This window comes from Lissotriton vulgaris, unplaced genomic scaffold, assembly GCF_964263255.1.
Source record: "Lissotriton vulgaris unplaced genomic scaffold, aLisVul1.2 SCAFFOLD_1214, whole genome shotgun sequence".
NCBI classification, from domain to species: Eukaryota; Metazoa; Chordata; class Amphibia; order Caudata; family Salamandridae; genus Lissotriton; species Lissotriton vulgaris.
The window spans coordinates 535,761-555,491 of NW_028243910.1; the positions used below are offsets into that span (position 1 = coordinate 535,761).

The 19,731-nt window shown below is 50.5% G+C and overlaps 1 protein-coding gene across 1 annotated transcript in view; it reads left to right on the forward strand.

Annotated features, from left to right (window-relative positions):
• LOC147668204 (multidrug resistance-associated protein 1-like) overlaps positions 1-19,731 on the forward strand; it is a gene marked incomplete at its 3' end in the record, with an annotated part of 614,782 nt that overhangs the window by 485,943 nt on the left and 109,108 nt on the right. Inside the window, exon 13 of the mRNA XM_086948707.1 lies at positions 18,087-18,254. Within this exon, the coding sequence (XP_086804833.1) occupies positions 18,087-18,254 (168 nt within the window). The remainder of the gene's footprint in view (positions 1-18,086; positions 18,255-19,731) is intronic.

The following is a 19,731-nucleotide window of genomic DNA, read 5'->3' on the forward strand; positions in this document are numbered from 1 at the left end:
CAAGTCATCCTTGTGGCTCTGGACTGGGCACGAAGGTACTGGTATCCCGAGCTACTCAGTATGTGAGTCGATCCCCCGGTTCGTCTGCCTCTTCAGGAGGACCTACTGTCGCAGCAGCAGGGGACGGTCCTCCACCCGAACCTGTCCAGTCTCCACCTCCATGCTTGGAGATTGAGCTGCGACAGTTGAGGCCATTTGACTTGCCTCCTGAAGTCTGTAACATCATTCTGGCAGCCAGGCGTCCCTCCACAAAGTCGGTATACGCCTGCAGGTGTAACAGATTTGTGGCATGATGCACAGCAAAGGCTGTGGATCCCCTCAATGCCCCTCTTTCTGAGGTTCTTCTCTTTCTTCTTTCTCTTGCCCAGCAGGGCTCTGCTCTGGGCACTATCAAGGGCTACCTTTCTGCTCTTTCAGCCTTTTTGAGGCTGCCTGATCAACCTTCTTTGTTGAAGTCCCCTATTGTTAACCGATTCTTAAAAGGCATCACACACACGTTCCCTCCTGTGCCCTTTGTGATGCCTCAGTGGGACTTGAACTTGGTTCTTACTTTTCTGATGTGCGCTCCCTTTGAGCCACTTCACAACTGTCCTCTTCGCCTTCTTACTTTGAAGACTGCCTTCCTGGTAGCCATCACCTCTGCCAGGAGAGTGAGTGAGCTCCAGGCTCTATCCTGTAAACCTCCTTTCCTTTCAGTCCATCCGGACAAGGTTGTGTTGCGGACAAGGCCCTCTTTCCTTCCAAAGGTAGTCACAGCCTTCCACATTGGGCAGTCCATCACCTTGCCCACCTTTTTTCCCCCTCTGCATCCCTCGAAAGAGGAAGAGAGGCTCCACCGTCTGGACCCAAAACGTGCGCTCTCGTTTTATCTGGATCCCACACGCCAGTTCCGGGTGGATGACCAACTCTTTGTTGGTTACGTGAGCGCTAAGAAGGGGAAAGCGGTACACAAGCGGACTATCTTGCGGTGGATCATCTTGTGTATCCAGGCGTGTTACTCCTTGGCAAAGAAGGAACCCCCTGTTGTGCTGAGGGCTCATTCCACTCGAGCCACAGCGACTAAAACTTCCTTGGGCCGAGGTGTGCCCTTGCAGGACATTTGCCAGGCGGCTACGTGGGCCTCGCTGCCCACGTTTGCAAGACACTATTGCCTGGACAGCCAAGTCCGGAGGGATGGCTTCTTTGGCCGTTCCGTCCTCCAGGACTTTCTGGTGTGATTATTGGTTCGCAGACCCACCACCGGGGTTGGTATTGTTGGGGTATCTATTCTAAGGTAAGGAATCTATCACTAACGGGTCTCTTTCAGATGCACAAGTTACTACTTGTGTGTAGGTGTACTTGTAAAGCGCACTGTGACTCCAAGGAGTATCCTGGCACTGAAGACCACTGGGGAACCCGTCCTGGTTTTACCTGTGAGATGGTCCCTTTCTGGGTATCTCCAAGGTGAAACCAGGCATCCCCGGCGTCTGTGGGGGGCCGTTGTAGACATGAGGCAAGCTTAATGCTCAGAGTTGCTGAGTGTGTTCCCTGGTTAGAGTAGGCACTGAGGCGAGAATTATCGAGTCCGTTTGACCCTGCTCCACGACCCTGCAGCGTCGGCGATTGAACCCTGGTCCCGGGCCGTTCTCTGCTTACGGGCCTGCCGCCTCTAACCAGTGAGCCGAGCCACACCACTGTGTAACGATATATCTGTAAGAGACATTAGTTGGTGATAGATTCCTTACCGACCCACCCATCCTCCCCGTTCTGCGAACCGATATCTAGGGTTAAGGTCATCCCCGTTCAGGGCCCTAGTTTCAAGGCATCAGTGTTGGTTTTTAGCATAGCTCTGCGTTTCTGGCGCGGAAAAGCTGTCTAAGAACTGACGTCAGCATGCGGAGGCTGCGTCTAAGTACTCCGACGTCATCACGGCGCCCACGACGCCGACGACGGACGCGGAGCCTCAGACGACGCCTGCCGACGCGCAATGGTACTGCTACGCAAAAGTTTTCGGATCCAGTCTGACGCCTGGGGATATTCTAAGGTAAGGAATCTATCACTAACTAATGTCTCTTACAGATATATCGTTACACAAGTAGTAACTTGTGCGATAGAACCATTAACAGGTCTTCAAGCAAGCAAGTTTAGAATTAAATCGTTTAACTGAAAGAAACACGTAGTGATAGATTATTTACCTTAGAATACTCTCAGGCGTCAGACTGGATCGGGAAAGTTTTTCGTCGGCATCGGTAGACGTCGTGGTGCGGCTCCGCGTGCGTCGTTGGCGCCGTGATGACGTCATCTGCGCTACTTAGACGTGTGCTGACTTCAGTATTTCTTTTTCTGTGCCAGCAAGATCAGATCCGGGAAGAGCAAGTATCCCCAGTCACTTTTTGACAGTTTTTCGAGGCCTTTTACTTCAACTTTTCGAGTTGATCGACTCCTGGTGTCGCAGGCATGCCCGGTTTCAAGAACTGTGGGGACTGTCATTGCTTGATGTTGGTGACGGAGCCCCACCGCGTGTGTCTCTACTGCCTGGGGTGCGACCACGATCCAAAGTTGTGCCCCGACTGCTGGGCGATGGTGTAGGAAGGTAGATCCTGACTATGGTTGCCCCCAACTTTTTGCCCTGTGTTTTAGCTGGTTTTTGACATAGTTGGCCTGGGACCCTGCCAATCAGGACCCCAGGCCTACTGCTCTCTCTGTAAAACGGATTCCATGTACCTTAGGTGCATTTACCAATTGGTACTGGGCCACCTTATCAGACCCTGTAACTCGGGGCATAGGTGTACCCAGGGCCTACCAGGGGCTGCAGCATGTATTATGCCACCCCTGGCTGGCCATCTAAATCTGACACAACTGGCTGCACGACAGCTGGGGCAAGGTGGTGTAATCACCCTTTGCTTTAGATATAGTATACCGATATCTAACCCTAAAATGGACACACAGATTCCTATCAGTCACTCCTATGGCAGGCCTTGACAATCCTGAAGGCAGAGTGCTTGGAATCGTGTGAGATGGTGCTCTGGCATGAGCTGAGCCCGTTTGCAGCTTGCGGAACCAAGTCCTAATAGCTGTTCCATGATAATGCATACCATATAACCTTAAGTGCATTATAATCCTCGCGGTTAAATGCCAACTCTGGTATCGCTTTATCAAAACATGTCGAGTAAAGTGTCATACGAATTGGAATACTAACCCCTCGCCAATTCTGGCGACGGGGTTAGCATTCCACCCTTCTAGAGGGACACGACATGTATGTAACTGTGAACCCCGGTTAAAGTTAAATCGAGCCTCAGCATCACAAAATGGATGCTGTCACCACAGACACAAGTCTGACCTCCTGCTGCTGGGAGTCCTTCCAGCGAGGGAGGCTTGGACAAAGGGTTTTCTGTCATGGGCGGTGCTAGCACCATCCCAGACAGGGTTTTGTGTATCCTGGGTAGGCAGGGCTTTAGAGGAAGGTGACTGCAAGTGGCACCCCGGTGCTCACTATGCATCTGCCGGCTAGAACCAGTTCCAGGGGCACACCAGCCCCTGAGCTGGGGAAAGTCCAGCATGGGAGAGGGGTGTAACCACCCCCCTTCCTGGTCCCACCCATGGGCAGGACCTAGTCGCGTGCCAGCCCCTTTTCCTAGTATAAAGATAGGAGCGGGCCCCCTTCCAAATTAGATCATCTTTGAATCCTGAAACTACATTCTACTAAAGGAACTCTCGACTTCTTCTCAAGATTTCTCCCTTGTGACTAAGGAGTAGTCACCCTGCACCCGCAGGCACCATCCAAGAACACTGCGGTTTGCTGCACGTCCTTCCTCCGGAATCCGACTGACCAGCACGACGAGACCCGGCTTCCCTGGCACCTCTGACCTCTACCCACATCGTCAGCTCAGCTGAGATCCGTGGGTGCGACGAGACCTCGAGGGACCGGCCATCTTCAAGACTGCACGACGCTTGCCCAGCACGACCGCCGAGGGATCCTCGAGTGAGTGCTTTGGGGTGTGAGAAGCCCCAACCCTGAGCAGCTCCAGCACCGAAGTTCAGCCTCCCAGCCTCCACGAGATCTGCGTGGGGCCCTTCTGCTCTTTGCTGCTCACCGCGTTGTCTGGCTACTAACCCGCCGGCTTGTGGCCTTCCCGACGACGAACGACGACATCAACACCGCTGGTCTGGTTGCTCCAGACTGGCCCTTGCTCCCCTCCAACAGAGGAGCACCCCGGACCCTCCTGGTCCACTCCAGACGCCATTTTAAGTCCACCGCGTGGGCTTACATTTGCCAAGACTTGTTGCCCCAATCCTGGGTCCAGCGACGTCGACAGCAGATAACATCGTGGTACAGCTCACACCTCCATCCTGGTCCCCGACAACGCCTCCTGGTCCGTGAGACTGCAGAGCCCAGCGTCGCCCACTCACCTGGTCGAGGTGACTCCATCCGGTGCCATCCTGGTGCCCATCTAATCACTGGCTAGTGATTCAGAACTTGGTCCCCTCTGCTTACAGGTGTCTTCCATCTCCGATCCAGGCTTGGATCCATCCGAATCTCTTCACTGGTCGCCTGCCAGCAACTTCTTCTTTCAGGCTCCATAGACTGCAACGAGGATTCCCGACGTCTTTCCAGACCTATGCATCCGCAGCCCCTGGGCTAGGTAAACTCAGCCTTTCGGTGCTCCAGCATAGCTTTGCTATCCAAGGGTCCAGATCCTTTTTCGTTTCAGCTCTACCTAATCGGATTCGTCCGATAACACTAACTTTACGAAATCTACCATCCATAGACTTTGTCCCGCATCCCGCGTGAGAGTGCACACTCTGCACCCGATCTCCCTAGGCCTCCTGCTAGTAATCTGAAGGTTCAGTAGTCCAGTCCTAGCGATCCCAAAGCCTATTAGCGTAGTACTTACCTGCTAGTAATTTCGCATTCCACTTTTAGAGTATATGGTTTTTCGTGCCCTCGGGCATTTGTGTAAATTGTGCAACTTCACGTATTTTCCTAAGAGCTTTGTATTGTGCTTAGCGCCCTGTCCTCATAAAGAGTCCAGGGCTGTTGTGTTCTAAATAAATATACTTTATTTTCATAACAACTTGTGTGGTGTCCTTTCACTTGGTGTTCAAGGGGTATATGTGATGGTATAACAGCTGGCTTAACACGCCCTCTAGAGTCTAGCCTAAAGACTGCTCTTGTCCATGCTACTAGGATAGCTGGTCTATGGTTGACTTACAACCAATCATCAATAAGGGTAGTTTGGAATGATACACAGTGATCACTAGAATAGTGAGCACTACATATCAGGCCAACTTCTCACACATGGGGCCAACGACTTTGTGGGTGCGCTACCGAAAGTTGCTTGAAGTCTGGCAGTCGGCTTTGCGACGCTCAAGGTCCCGGTCCTGTGGGAGGTCGAGGGACCGGTCACGGAGTCGTCATCACCACTCTTCTGGATCTAAGTCTTTTCACTTGGGTCAGGTAAGTTGAAGCATACCACGAAGAAGTCGAAGAAGCATCGTCGCTCTTAGACTTCCCCTTGCTCGTCACAGCTGAGGGTGCGGGCGGGGCCAATCCCGCGGCTCTGGTGCAGCCTGCAACGTCGCCCCCAGTCTACCCCAGGTGCGGGGGCGACGCCTGCCCAAGTGCAAGAATTTCCTGAACCCATGGCCCGACTCTTTGGGCTTTTTGGCCCCGCTGGTGAGCCTACGGACCCCCTGCTGGTGAGCCTACGGACCCCATGGGGGTTCCTGTCTTACCATCTCCGGCTGCTCTGGCCCTGGTGCCGCCGCCTGCTCCAGCCCCAGCACCACAGGATTAGACCCTGATCTATGTCGGTTGACCCCGTGACACATCCACCGGCGCCGGTCACTCCAGCACCGCTTCTGTCGTCGCCCCCTCCATGGGACGACATCCCCAGTTTCAGCACTGACACAGTGCTAGATCGGCGTTGCTAGATACCCACGCCAATGGGGCCTTTTATGTCCTATGTCCATCCTCCTTATTTTGAGCCTGTTCCACAGACTTCGGAGGAAGGGGAGGACTGGGAGGGATCTGAGGACCCTCTGGCACAAAACTGTGCTCATGATGCAGACTGGGCAGAGGATTTGGGGGAAGCCAGTGGTCTGGACACCTCACCTGACCCTGGCATGCGGTATCCTACCGTGGCTACGGAGGAGGGAGCCAGTTATGCAGTGGTGTTGCGTATGGAATCTCCATCTCAAACTCCCTACGGTGGCAGTCGGGACTAACCTCCTGACAGAAGTGCTCCCACCGGCGGCTACCTCCTCGGAGCCCTTGCTGCCGTTCAATGAAGCACTGACGGACGTTCTTTTGGGCACCTGGTCCAGACCCAACACAGGGTCTCTTGTGGATAGGAACGTGGCCCGACGCCACCACCTGGCTCCGGCCGAACCCCCCCTTCCTCACCCAACACCCCATCCCGATAGCTTGGTGGTCCAAGCGTCAGCTTCCCAAAGCGCGTTCCCTACCGCATCTCTGGATAGGGAATCCAAGAAGCTGGATCAGTTTGGCAAGAAACTATTTATCTGCTAGCTTAGGGCTGCGGTCTTTGAACACTGCATGCCTCTTGGGCGTCATACCCACACTCTGTGGGACACGGTTGCGCAGGTGCCGTCCAACTGCCCTGAGGAGGCCCAGGCAGTTCTCTCCCAAGTGGTTGTGGCCGGGAGAGATGCAGCAAAGTTCACCATACGTTGTGGGCTGGATACTGCTGACTCACTGGGTAGGTAGATTTCCACGATGGTGGTGCTTAGACACCACGCCTGGTTGAGGACAACTGGCTTCTCAGGGGATGTCCAGAACACCTTGATGGACATGCCCTTTGATGGCATTCGCCTTTTTGGCAACAAGGTTGGAGCGCTTCAAGGACTCCCGGGCTACGGCCAAGTCCTTTGGCCTGTCGGCCGCTCGGCCTCCTCCGCCTTCTGCTTTTCGCTCTTTTCATGGCAACGGAAGAAATGTCCCACAGCGTTCGCAAAGCCACAGGCCACAGCAGCAACAACCTCAGTGTGGCCGCGGACATGGGAACCGTCATGGTGGTTCAGCGGACGAGCGGGCCAGTCCACTTCCACCCCTGCAGCATCCACTTCAAAGCCTTCCTAGTCAGACCTTTCAGGCCCTTCAGACGCCAGTGGGTGGAGGAATACGCAATCATCTCCACCACTGGCACCATTACTTCGGACAAGTGGGTGCTGCAAATTGTCCGAAGGGGCTACTCCTTCCCTTTCGAGACAACCCCTCCACCTCAGTACCACCGTATGTCGGGGGATCACTTGGCACTTCTCCAACAGGAAGTTGCAGCCCTCTTGGCCAAGGGCGCGTTCCGACGCCAGAAGTAGGTTGTGGTTGTTATTCCCACTACTTTCTGGTTCCAAAGAAGGACAAGAGCCTGCGTCCTATCTTAGACCTTCGGAATGTCAATCGTTTCCTCCGGAAGGAGAAGTTAAAGATGCTCACGCTGGCTCAGGTCTTGTCTGCCCTAGACCCGCAAGACTGGTTGGCGGCGTTGGACTTGCAGGATGCCTATTTCCATATCCCCATCCTGCCTGCCCAGAGCTACCTGCAATTCACGTTGGACCACAAGCATTTTCAGTTCACCGTGCTCCCCTTTGGCCTTACCAGCGCCCCTCGGGTGTTCACGAAAGTGATGGCGATGGTCGCAGACAGTTATGATGGACGCGTCCCTTCTGGGATGAGGCGGCCACATGGGGAGGGCGGAGATCAGCTCCACATCAACCTGTAGGAGCTTCGGGCGATCCGACTGACACTGAAGGCATTCCTTCCCTCTGTCCGGGGATGTGTACTGCAGGTGTTCACGGACAACACCACCGCCATGTGGTACCTCAACAAACAGGATGGTTGGGGTTGTAGACCCTATGCCAAGAGGCTCTGCGCCTCTGGGCTTGGCTGGAACATCGGGGCATGTCCCTTGTGGTTCAACACCTGGCAGGTTGTCTGAACGCCAGGGCGGACTAACTCAACCGTCTTTGCATGATGGATCACGAATGGTGTCTGAACTCGGACGTGGCGCAAGGTCTCTTTCAGCAGTGGGGAGAGCCTTGGTTAGATCGGTTTGCCACCGAAGAGAACGCACAAGGTCATCAGATCTGCATGTTGGAATTTTCAAGGCAGCGCTCGTTCTGCGACGCTTTTAGTCTTGAGTGCAGTTGCGGTCTGTTGCACGCCTTGCCGCCTATACCACTTATAACCAGAATGCTGAAGATGTGGCTCCGGAATGGGCTCCAAGAGTATGGTATCCCGAGCTACTCTGTATGAGCGTTGATCCTACAATCAGTCTGCCTCTTCGGGAGGATCTTCTGTTGTAGCAACAGGGGGGATGGTCCTCCACCCGAACCTGTCCAGCCTCCACCTCCCTGCGTGGAGATTGAGCGGCGGCAGTTGACGTCTTTGGACCTGCCTCCTGAAGTCTGCAATGTTATCTTGGCAGCCAGGAATCCCTCCACAAAAAAGGTATACGCCTTTAGGTGGAATAAGCTTGTGCCATGGTGCACAGCTAAGGCTGTGGATCCCCTTTCTGCCCCCCTTTCAGAGGTTCTACTTTTTCTTTTCTTTGACCCAGCAGGGCTCTGCTCTAGGCACTGTCAAGGGCTATCTCTCAGCCATTTCCGCCTTCTTGAGGCTTCAAAGTCAACCTTCCCTATTCAAGTCCCCTGTGGTAAATAGATTATTGAAAGGCATTACTCACGTTTCCTCCAGATCCTTTCCTGATGCCTCAGTGGGACTTGAATCTAGTTCTTACCTTTCTGATGTGTGCTCCCTTTGAGCCACTTCATAATTGTCCTCTTTGTCTTCTAACTCTAAAGACCGCTTTCCTGGTTGCCATCACCTCTGCCAGAAGAGTGAGTGAGCTCCAGGCTCTTATTTCAACACCACCTTTTCTTTCTGTCCATCCAGACAAAGTTGTTCTGAGAACTCGTCCTTCCTTTTTGCCAAAGGTTGTCACTGCCTTTCACATCGGGCAGACCATCACGTTGCCCACCTTCTATCGACCTCTGCATCCTTCTAAAGCGGAACAAAGGCTCCATCGTCTAGACCCAAAACGTGCTCTCTTTCTACCTGAGCCGTACCCATTAGTTCCGGGTGGATGACCAACTCTTTGTTTCTTACACGTGCACTACGAAAGGTCAGGCCGTGCACAAACTGACCTTCTCTTGGTGGGTCGTTTTCTGCATCAAGGCCTGTTACTCGTTGGCTAAAAAGGAGCCTCTGGTGGGGTTGCGCGCCCACTCTACCAGGGCGACTGCATCCACTACTGCTCTGGGACGTGGCGTTCCCTTGCAGGACATTTGTCAGGCAGCTACTTGGGCCTCGCTGCACACGTTTACCAAGCACTACTGTCCGTTTTGTTCTCCAGGACTTTCTGGTGTGATCTTGGTTCGCAGACCCACCACCGGGGTTGGTATTGCTGGGGTATCTATTCTAAGGTAAGGAATCTATCACTACGTGTTAATTTCAGATGAACAAGTTACTTACCTTCGGTAGCAATATATCTGTAAGAAACATTAGTAGTGATACATTCCTTACCGCCCCACCCATCCTACCCGTTCTGTGAACTGATTTCTAGGGTTAAGGTCATCCCTTTCAGGGCCCTAGTTTCAAGGCACCAGTGGTCAGTATCTTGCATAGCTCTGCTTTTTCTGGCGTGGAAAGACGTGTACAGAACTAACGTCTGCGCGCAAGGGCGGCGTCAAAGTAGCTGCCTCGACGTCATCTTGGCGACCACGATGCCAACGACTGACGCGGAGTCGACACGACACCACCTTCCGATGCGCAGGGGTACTGCTGACAAACTTTCCGGATCCAGTCGGACGCCTTGGGGTAATTCTAAGGTAAGGAATCTATTACTAACTAATGTTTCTTACAGATATATTGTTACACAAGGTAAGAAGCTTGTTCGTCCGTGTAAGACGGAAATCCTCTACCACTTGCTGGGACTGCAGGAGTGAGTCCTGCAGACCCCAGTGTGGTTTAGACCGCTGCACAGGAGGGAGGTTCTTTGTAATGGTGATGTGTGTGGTCCAAAAAAGAGCGGGCCTCTATAGTAGAGGTCTGGGTACAGGCCCACGCTGCCTGGGAGACTAGAAAGTTGTCCAGGCGAGCGTATGTCTTATGGGTTGCAGAACAGAAGGATTAATCCCGGTCACCCGGGTGTAGGCAACGCCGTGCATCTCTTTTAAGTCTACAGTCGTCAAGCCACGCTTTCCCATTCCCTGATATAGCTCCTATAGCTCCCGACCGAGGTCAAGAGTTATCCAAACCGGCATCCATAAAAAGGTTCAGATCTTCCCCCACCACCACCCGAGTGTCAGGTAAGTGCAACACCTCGGCTATGGCATTCAACAGGAATTCCTCTTGGTGTTCATTGGAGGCATAAAGTGAAGCATTTGTGATGTAGGTGGACCCTATGCGCAGTCGCAGTGCTAGGCGATGCCCCTTAATCTCTGCCACTGTACTCACCACAGAGCCTCTAGTGTTTGGAGAGCACGATGGCCACCCCCTCTGCTTTCCCGAGGACCAACTGCACAGGAAACCCTCTACGTTGCATGCAGTGTGTATCACTGTGGAGGAGGTGAGTGTCTTGGAATAGGGAATCAAACATATAAGTTATGCTGTTCCTCAGTGACAAAGTGTAAGAGTCAGGGAGACCGGAACCAACTATACCCCAGAAGGGGTTTAGAGTTGAGGATTCATGTATTGGATTGTAATGCCCTCACACACCCTTTCAGGTGTCATGCTTCATCATCTGGTCTGCTTCTCGTTGGGTCGGCGGTGCAATACCCAAAGGGCTCCCTGTGGTAGGAGCACTTTATCGGAGGGCTTTTTTCAATAGTTGTATGTGTAGATGTAGGGACGTGGTGAAAATTGGGTTCGGAGTACCAAGAAAGCCAAACTTTATTCTGTGGGTCTCCTACCCCAAGTAAAAACAAGCAACAAGGCTCTCACCCAAGCTTAATGTCTCAGGTTAGAGTGTCCTTATTGATCAGTGAAGGTCTAAGTATATTTTACCTGCAATTCATCAGGACCAGAAAGGTGAGACTATCTACACCTAAAAATGTGGTGACATGGAATTATCCTCACCTCAACCAATTATCTTCATGTTAGTGTACCTATTAAGACCTGGATCTACCCACTACTGTAGACTAACCAGGCTTCAACAGTACCCGCTAGGTCACGCATAAGGCATTGCTCCTATGTGAGATTGAGGTTCTGCGTATTGAGCATCAGCCACGACCTACCCACTCCTTCCGGGTCTTTGAGTAGGCACACGTCTCCTTTTGTATTTTCAAGCATGGAGAGCACTGCTTTTCTATTGGTGCAGTTGTTAAGGTCTTTGACATTATAACTGACTACCCGGCCTGCCATCGTTGTGAGGGAAGCCACCAAACGCTATGGCTAAGGTGACGCGTCCAGCAAAGGGGGCGAATCTCAGAGGACAGTGTGCGTGCGTCTAGATGATCAGGCCCGGTCAAAGGGACCCAGGCTGGAAAGCTCACCAGAGAGAGGACCCACCCCACCCTAGAACGAAAGAAACAAACCCCATTACAAAGAAACAACACAAAGTCCATCTCGAAAGCTGGGTAGTAGTTGTAGGGGCTGGCAAAGAAATGAGGGACATTTCCAAAGAGAAACCAAGCAATCCCTCTGCTCCCGTTGGACCCATATGAGATGTTGTAACCTCAAAGGCACTTTACCTTCAATCGTTCGTGTCTAAAGATCCCCCTTCTGCGCCTATCAGAGTCCGGAATACAGCAGACCGTTCTTTTATAATTGTGCCAGTCTCAGGACGAAGGTGATCCAGATTTCGGCCGCCCAGGGCCCACGTCCTGAGGGCCTCTATGTAGCCCATTCTGAGGCATCTTGATGAGAAGCTAGATCGTGGAGGGATAGCGTCGGCACCTTAAAGGCGTCGGACAGGGATGGGACCCGGTGCAACTTTCTATTGAGACGGAAGATGAGGCGAAAGGGGTGACCCCAGGCATAAGAAATATTTTGTGAACGAAGATGATTTGTAATGGGACGAAAGTCTCTTCTCTCTGGAGGGTGCTGGACGCCAGGTCCTGGTAGAGCTGAGGGTGTGTGATCCCAGAAGTGGAGGGGCTGGCTGGAGCGGGCAGCTTTAAGGATCTCTTCCTTCACAGTATAATTATGGACACAGATCAAGATGTCAGCAGGGGGCGGTTCGACTGCTGAGGTGGGCCCACTTGGTGGCAGCAGTCTATCTTAACTGCAGACTCCCCTGAAGTGCCCAGGATCGTGCGTAAAAGGCCCTACACATAACCCTCAAGATCTTCCTCTTCTGCTTTGTTGGAACCGCTCAAATGTGAATATTGTTTCTCCGAGACCTGTTCACTAGGTCTTCGGAGTGCGTTTAGAGGTCTAGCTGCTGATCCCGCAGCTGCAGGACTTCTTGTTGGAGTGCGGCAAACTGTTCGTCCCTGGCAATCGCGGAATCCTCCAGCGTGGCAAACCACTCTTTCACCGCAACCACATCTCTCCAAACCTCCCGGAGGTCTCCCTGCAGGTCTGTTTTAACAGCCACAATATCCTCCCTTTGCGAGGCAAACAGACTCCAAAAACTCCCTAGTGACTGCTCTGTCTGTTCCTTCCCCACTGGGCGTCTTGTTAGAGCTCGGGTCTTTCCCTTGTGTTTTCATTAGGAGGTCCGTTACTGATCTTTCCTTTTTGTTTTTGGCCGCAGCCACTGTGGAGCAAGCAGGTAAGGCTGTCCAGGCGACGTGTAGGGCCACCGGAGAGGGGAGTCGCCACCGACGGGTGGTCACAGGTCATGTGGGGGGGGACACCTCAAATCTCAAAAGAATGGTTGCTGTGCCTCCGTGCTGCAGTGTTGGTGCTTTGTTCTCGCCACAGGGGGTTCCGCCCTGCAATTTTCACTACAGGTGGCAACGGAGACTGGTCAATCCCACACGCCTCCCAGGGGTGGCCCGTATACTAGTGTTGGCGAAGAATAGACTTCACAGATCAGTGGCGCAGCTTTCAACCTGTCCCCCCGTCATCCATCGCCCCTGCTCGTGAGTAGTGCTATCCGGGTAGCCCCTGCTCCCAATAGTGTTCAACCTGTATCAAGGGGCCAGGCCAAGCTCTCCTCCAGTTGCATTGAACAGCGCTGCCGTCGCAGCTCCTAAGCACAGGCATGCTCCACAGGCCCCTATCCAAGTGTGGGCACGTCGGAGGCTCCGACAGGCCTGAAAAACCAGATCTAGGAGAACCCACCACTCCTAGGGCTCCCCATCGCGCTGCCTTGCTGCAGTGAAGGCCCTGGTCACCTCGAACCGGGTCAGGGGCTCCCAACAAGCCAGCGGAAGATCGTGTTGTCCTTGGCCGGCACAGGCCACGATGCAGGCTCGAGCCTAATCTGGGTTCATTTTCCACCAACCTGCGGCGTTGGCAGGGTGCGTGGGCTAGCGATCACCCTGGGTTCTGTTGCGGCGACCACTACTCCTGTTGCTCCTGCAATGCCCCCGGCTCTGCAGGCCTAGAGTAGGCCGCCGCCAAAAGTCAGGCCTGTCAGGAACCATGTCTGGCCTGGGATCAGTGGCGGAGAACAGCAGACACCGGGGTCACTCACCGAGTGCTGCAGTTCATCAGGGCAGGTCTTGCGTTCCTCAGGGGGGTGCACCCAGTTCTCCCCACCGGCCCCCAGGCGCGTGTGATGTCCCGGCTGACATAGGCCACACTGCAAGCCCGGTTGCGTGGCTGAGTAATCGTCCGCTGGTGGGCATCAGGGAAAGATGTAGTAGTGGTAGGGAGCACCCACAGTCCTGTAATAGTGCTGGATGAAGGCTTCCGGTGGCCCACCAGTAATAACTGCGGGGGTCAGATGCACTAATGGGGTCCTCCGGGAGGCCATATAGTAGGTCGGGCTCTCCCTCCCTTTGCGCCAGGATCTCAGGGCAATCGGCAGTCCCCTTCTCCACCGCTGCAAACCATCCAGGCCCCCCACTGCATGCGATCCCCGGGAATGCTCTCCTAATCTCTGTGGGCCTGATCTGGAGGCCCGGCGAATCCCCGGGCTTGCGTAGGTTCCCGGGCACGGGCAACCACACCTCCGGTCCAAAGCAAGGCCCAGCTGGCGACGAGGACATGGCACCAGCTCTGGCGCATACCCCAGGGCTTACAGGAAACTCCGGCGATGCTGCACCCACCGAGGGCCTGCCAGTGGAAGCGATGCAGCACCGTTGCCCTCAACGGATCTCCAGCGAGCCACGCCTCATGTCTGCCCCCACCCAGGCACTGGCACCGGAGACACAGGCCAAGATCGCTCCAGCAGGCGGCCGGGGAAAAATGAGACAGATGTGACTCTCTGCCTCAGACGCCCAACCGCGCAGAAGCCTCGGATGGGGGATTAGAGCATCAGATGTGCCGTAGATAATGCTCTTGGGTCCGGCAGGAGCGGAGCTCAGGGAGAACACGTCCACTCACACAGCCATCCTGGCCACACCCCCAAGCAAGTTTAAAATGTTAGTTGTTCTGAACCAAACCGCTTGTAGGAATTTACTAACCGCAAATATATTTTTGTAGATATATCACTTTTTAAGATCCTAAAAGCTGCCAAGTGGCTTATTGTGCCCATGTTGCAACAAATGGGCACAATCCATTTACGACGTAAATGACTGTACTCCGAGCAGAAGAACATTATATGCATCTCCTCCTCATCGCTCAAACCACACGCAGGGCATATTGCAAAATTTTGGTTTGAGCGCCATTTGTGTGTGAAAGATCATAGAGGGAAGAGATCCACATCGAAAGCGTAAAAACAGGTTCTTTATTAGAGGCGGGGATATAAAATATAAAAACATCTCAAATCCTGGGAAGGACTCAAAATCTAAAAACATGTTGGTCAAAGACCAGCTGGGGCTTATAGTTCTGTATCTCTAATTTATATAAGTCCAATAGAGAGCTTTTATCATCCTAAGGTTCTTTTTTGCTAATCAGTTTACCCAGCCATCCTGAAATAAATTTAACCAAGGACATATTCCTTGCTCCTTGGAGTTTTAATAGGTCTATTAGAGAGTATCTGTAAGTTCTGGTGTGGTCCAGAGTTAGACCCAGTAGATTTTAGTTTTTCATACAACCAGATCAGCGACTCTTTTAATTCCCATGTCAAAGAACATAGGAGTGAGAGGTGAACGTGATGGCAGAGCAAGCAGTTTCCTAAGTTATTTCCCTCTGTCTGCAAGTGAGGGTCAGCATAGCCCCAGATCTCAGCCCCATAGAGCACCGCGCCCTGAACTGTTGCTCGATAAACTTCCAGGGTGGGTGAGACTATACATTATGATGTTCTGTTATAGAGTCTTGCAATGGCATTGGATGCATGCTCAGTTGATAACATACTTTTCTTCAGTTGGCTTGCCCACCTAAGGTTGTCTTAGTCTAACACCCAAATAATCAAAATGATGTACTATTTCAAGGACCTCGCTACCTGCACTAACAGTACAGCATTTCTTTTTGGTCTTCTTAAAGACCATATACTTAGTTTTATTTACATTCAGCTCGAAGCCTCTAGAGTTACAAAAACTTAAAAACTTGGTGATTAAAATCTGGAGTCCCATTGGTGTTTGGAGGTCAAGAGGGAGTCCTTGGCAAATAAAAGAATGGATATCTTCTTGCCATTCTGGGCCAGTGAATCATTACTACATTGCTCAAGGAATGCTACCACATCATTAATATATAAAGAAAATAAGGTAGGTGTATGAACACAGCCCTGACTGACTCCTCTCTCAATGGGGATACTATCTGTTAGTTCTCCAAATGAACTAGGTTACCAGGGACCCCTATTTCAATCAAGGTTTGCCATAATCTTAAATAAGGCGAACACTGCTCTAAGATCAATAAAAGCCACAAAGTTTTTGTTTCTGTAAACTAACATATTTCTAGTATAAAATAGAAAATCTAAAGATCTGGTCTATTTTAATAACTTTTGTTCTAAAACCAGCCTGGTGGGGGACAATATTTCATTTGTATTCACCCAATCTGGGAGCCTTTCCAAAATCTGTTTAGCAAACTTTTTTGGGGCATTGTCAATAAAGCTAATAGGCCTATAATTTGATCGGTCACTAGCATCTCCCCCTTTTTAGGTCGAGCTGGACTAGCATCCGTAGGATGCTGTCCAAGTTCGACAACTATAGTCATCGACTTCGGGGGGATTAGGACAAGAGGGTGCCACGCGCTTAAACTTGTTATAAATTGCTACAATTTCAGCCCAGAGCCAAGAATTTGGTACCGCACCCCCCAGCTGCTATTGCGTTTGACAGTAGATTTGAATATGCAGACAAAATCAAGGGTTTGGATTTATATAAATCTCCCGGAATTCTGTCTGGGCCATAAGCTTTGGCAGATTTTTAAAGAATCAATTGCTCTACTGGTGTCATCAAGACTAAAGACGATCGGAGTGGGAGAGTCCAGGGAGGTAAAGCTGTCCGGATTATCAGTACTACTACTTAAATCGTGCAGATCCCCAGGTGCATAGAGGGTAGTGAAGTGTGACACCCATTTATCAGGTAAGATATTATAATTGTGTGGTTTAAGTCTATCTGCTTTTCTTTCGGCCACGAGGTGCCAGAATAATTTGATGTCAATGATCTTACTGGCATCCAAGATTTTCTGCCATAGATGGTTAGCCCAACTTCTTTGCCTTTGTCAGGGCTCCCTTATAGGTGCATCTTGCTTCACTGATCCCACCCCAGTCGCCCTCAGTTACTGCCTTTCTTAGCGATTTTTTTCTATTTTACAACGTTCGTCAAACCATTTTACTTCCTCAGCGGGTTTGGATTTCACACTGGTGACCTTGTAAAAGACAGTTCTCAGCTCTTCATATAAACCAACATGTATATGATTTACACCCACACACGCTTTAAACAAACATTTACATACCTGTACTGCTCGATTTGTGACTTTGTTTGTAGCTTTTAATGTGACTCTTGCGACCTCCTCTTCAGTAGGAAAGTACTAGTAGATGAATACTACAGTAAGATGTAACATGTATATGCAGACGCCTATTTCTGTTGGAGTTAACAATGCATAAGTAGGTGTGTTTTGTAAGTACCTTTACAATAGTAGTTTCTGGGAATGTGACCATGAGCCATTCTGCGCCTGACCACATTTTGAAACTGACTTTGAAGAAAAAAACAGTTTTATTATTCTAAGCCCACCTTTTGACGTCGAGTGCACTGCATGTGATCTGTAACCTAGGCTACACCTGAGTCAAGTAGTGTTTTTCCATGCTCTAGTTGCTTCTAAATTGGGATCAGAGAGTGGTGTTTTGCGATCCTGAAGGTCCTGATGAATGCTGGAGTGACCCAACATTGTGGGCCCAGTCAAATCGGCAGAAACATGTCAACGCCTTTGCAAAAAGGAGCTGTGAAGTGACCCTAATTTTCTTCTTCACAACAATCCATGTTTTTAACCCAGGACGGGTGGCTGAGAAAAAAAATAAAATTTGGGACACATCCAAGCTAGTTTTAACTTTCACAAGCTGCACTGCTCTTTATTGATTCCACAACTTCGTTTGTATTGTCTCCTCATCCCTTTTGCTCCACCCCAGGCATTGGTCTGCACAAGTGTAGGTAAGCAGGCCCAATGATGAAGCATGTCACAAATTAGTGAGTGAGGGCAGTTTTTTTTTTTTGAGCACGTGCCACCACCGGAAGACACATTCCTACCTCCGTTTTGTGTGTGATATTGTCTTTTGTAAGCTACATGCTTTCCTCTGGGCAGCAAAGTGAAACAGAAGACTCCTCACCAGTGGAACATAGGTGTTTCAAAGTATTCATGTGGTTGACATAGAGAAGGCAAATGACACCTCTGGCATTGCTTTCAGTGGCTTTCCATCCTCATTTGCAGGATGGTCCTAAATAAGGTGCAGTGGATTGCTCCTAGAAAATAAACTATTACAGCATACATATTTTAGAACATGTTAATTTTGAACAAAGCCTGTGAAGTAGACCTCTGTATTGTAATTTTGTACGCTGTCTTTTGATATTTTGGAAACAGACCTATTTGACTTCATGAATGAATTGTGATTGGTTGACTGAAACACAGCTGAAGTAGCCTGATCTTTCCTTCACAGGGTGTGAATTTGTCAGGAGGTCAAAAGCAGAGAGTCAGTCTTGCTCGGGCAGTGTACTGCAATTCAGATGTGTATCTACTAGACGACCCGCTCTCTGCTGTGGATGCTCATGTTGGGAAGCATCTTTTTGAACATGTTATTGGTCCAAAGGGTCTTCTGAAAAATAAGGTAAGTTAATCAGTTTTCTTCAGAAATTTGGTTTGGATTCCTATACAGAACATAAACTTTTAGGAGGTGCCCCCTAAAGTAGGAGTTTGAATCCACCAATAACATCTCAATGTATTGGCTCTTGTACAGAGCTTTAGTTTAATGTTGTTCTAGACAAAGCTGTTACAAAAGGCTTCACAGAGTTGATCACATGTGGATACTTTCCCTATGTAGAAGTAGTACAAAACACTTAAAAAGGCTAAGAGGTTGCTAATTGAACTACTCTATTGCATGGGTTTGTACTACCACCGCTCCATGGCACAACATAGAATGATTTTCCAGTAGGCATGTTAAAGGCTGTTTACATCTTTTAAAAGGAAGCTGAATGGCATCCTTTCTGAATCTCCTATATTTTTTGTGCTAAGGATATCTTGCTTTTCATTTGGAAATATGTACATAAAATATGTACTTGTATAATGTTTTTATTAGACTTAGATTATTAAATATTAATAACATTTGACAGCTCATTCAAATGGCAAATATTAATAATCCATATAAAGAATAATAGGTCAGTTCCAAGGGACATAATATAAACCAGGGCAAAGCTTGAATTCACTTAAGATGTCCCTTGAGACCCATGGTGGAACGCTTTGTGTTATTGACTGCCACCCATGCACTGTTGTATGTCGTGTCCGGCCTCCTCGTATAATTTTTCCCTACTCAGTTGATCCCATGGATCAGCTGCAAAGGGGTAGAGTAGTCATGAGTCACCATGTACAATATGGACTCACCTCCTATGGTGCATCCCCCATCGCTATAATATTAACCTAGACACCTGCATTCCACCAGCACTTTCTGCCCATCTCCCTCACTAGTACTTGTTTTATTTTTAAAAAGAGCAATCTGGCAAAATCTCCCACCACTCCATAGTACTAGCCACCCTCGTATGTACCACAAAAAACATGGTGTCTCCCCACCACCCTCGATACCATACCTCTGCACACCATCCCAATATTTAAATTAATAAATTAGCAGAGTGGTGACTTCTGTCCATAATACCCCACCTCCTCGCTTCATTCACCACTGCCCTTCATTTATCACCTCCCCCACCAGTCTTTCAGAATAAAGAGTAAGTGCTGAACTGTCTGACAGACGCTGTGAAAGAGCAACTGTTTGCATCACCTTGTGCAAACCCATGCAGCTAATAAGGAGGAGATAGTTGGAATTCACCACCCATGTTGGGTCAGTGGGGATACAGGTGAGATGCAAGTGACTGAAAACTATTCTGTTGCTGCCCTTGGAGCTGCCCCAGCACCAGCTTTGGGACCGACGAGGATGTAAGAAAAGAAAATGACTGGCTTTGATACCAGTGTTGACAAAGACGTTTTTCTTTGAAGCCATACACCATAGGCTAACATTGGGCCCCTGCACCCGGCCGCCCCAGTGCCGCTGGTGGTGCAACTTGAATACCCATCTAGACCTTGGTAAACCTTCGTCC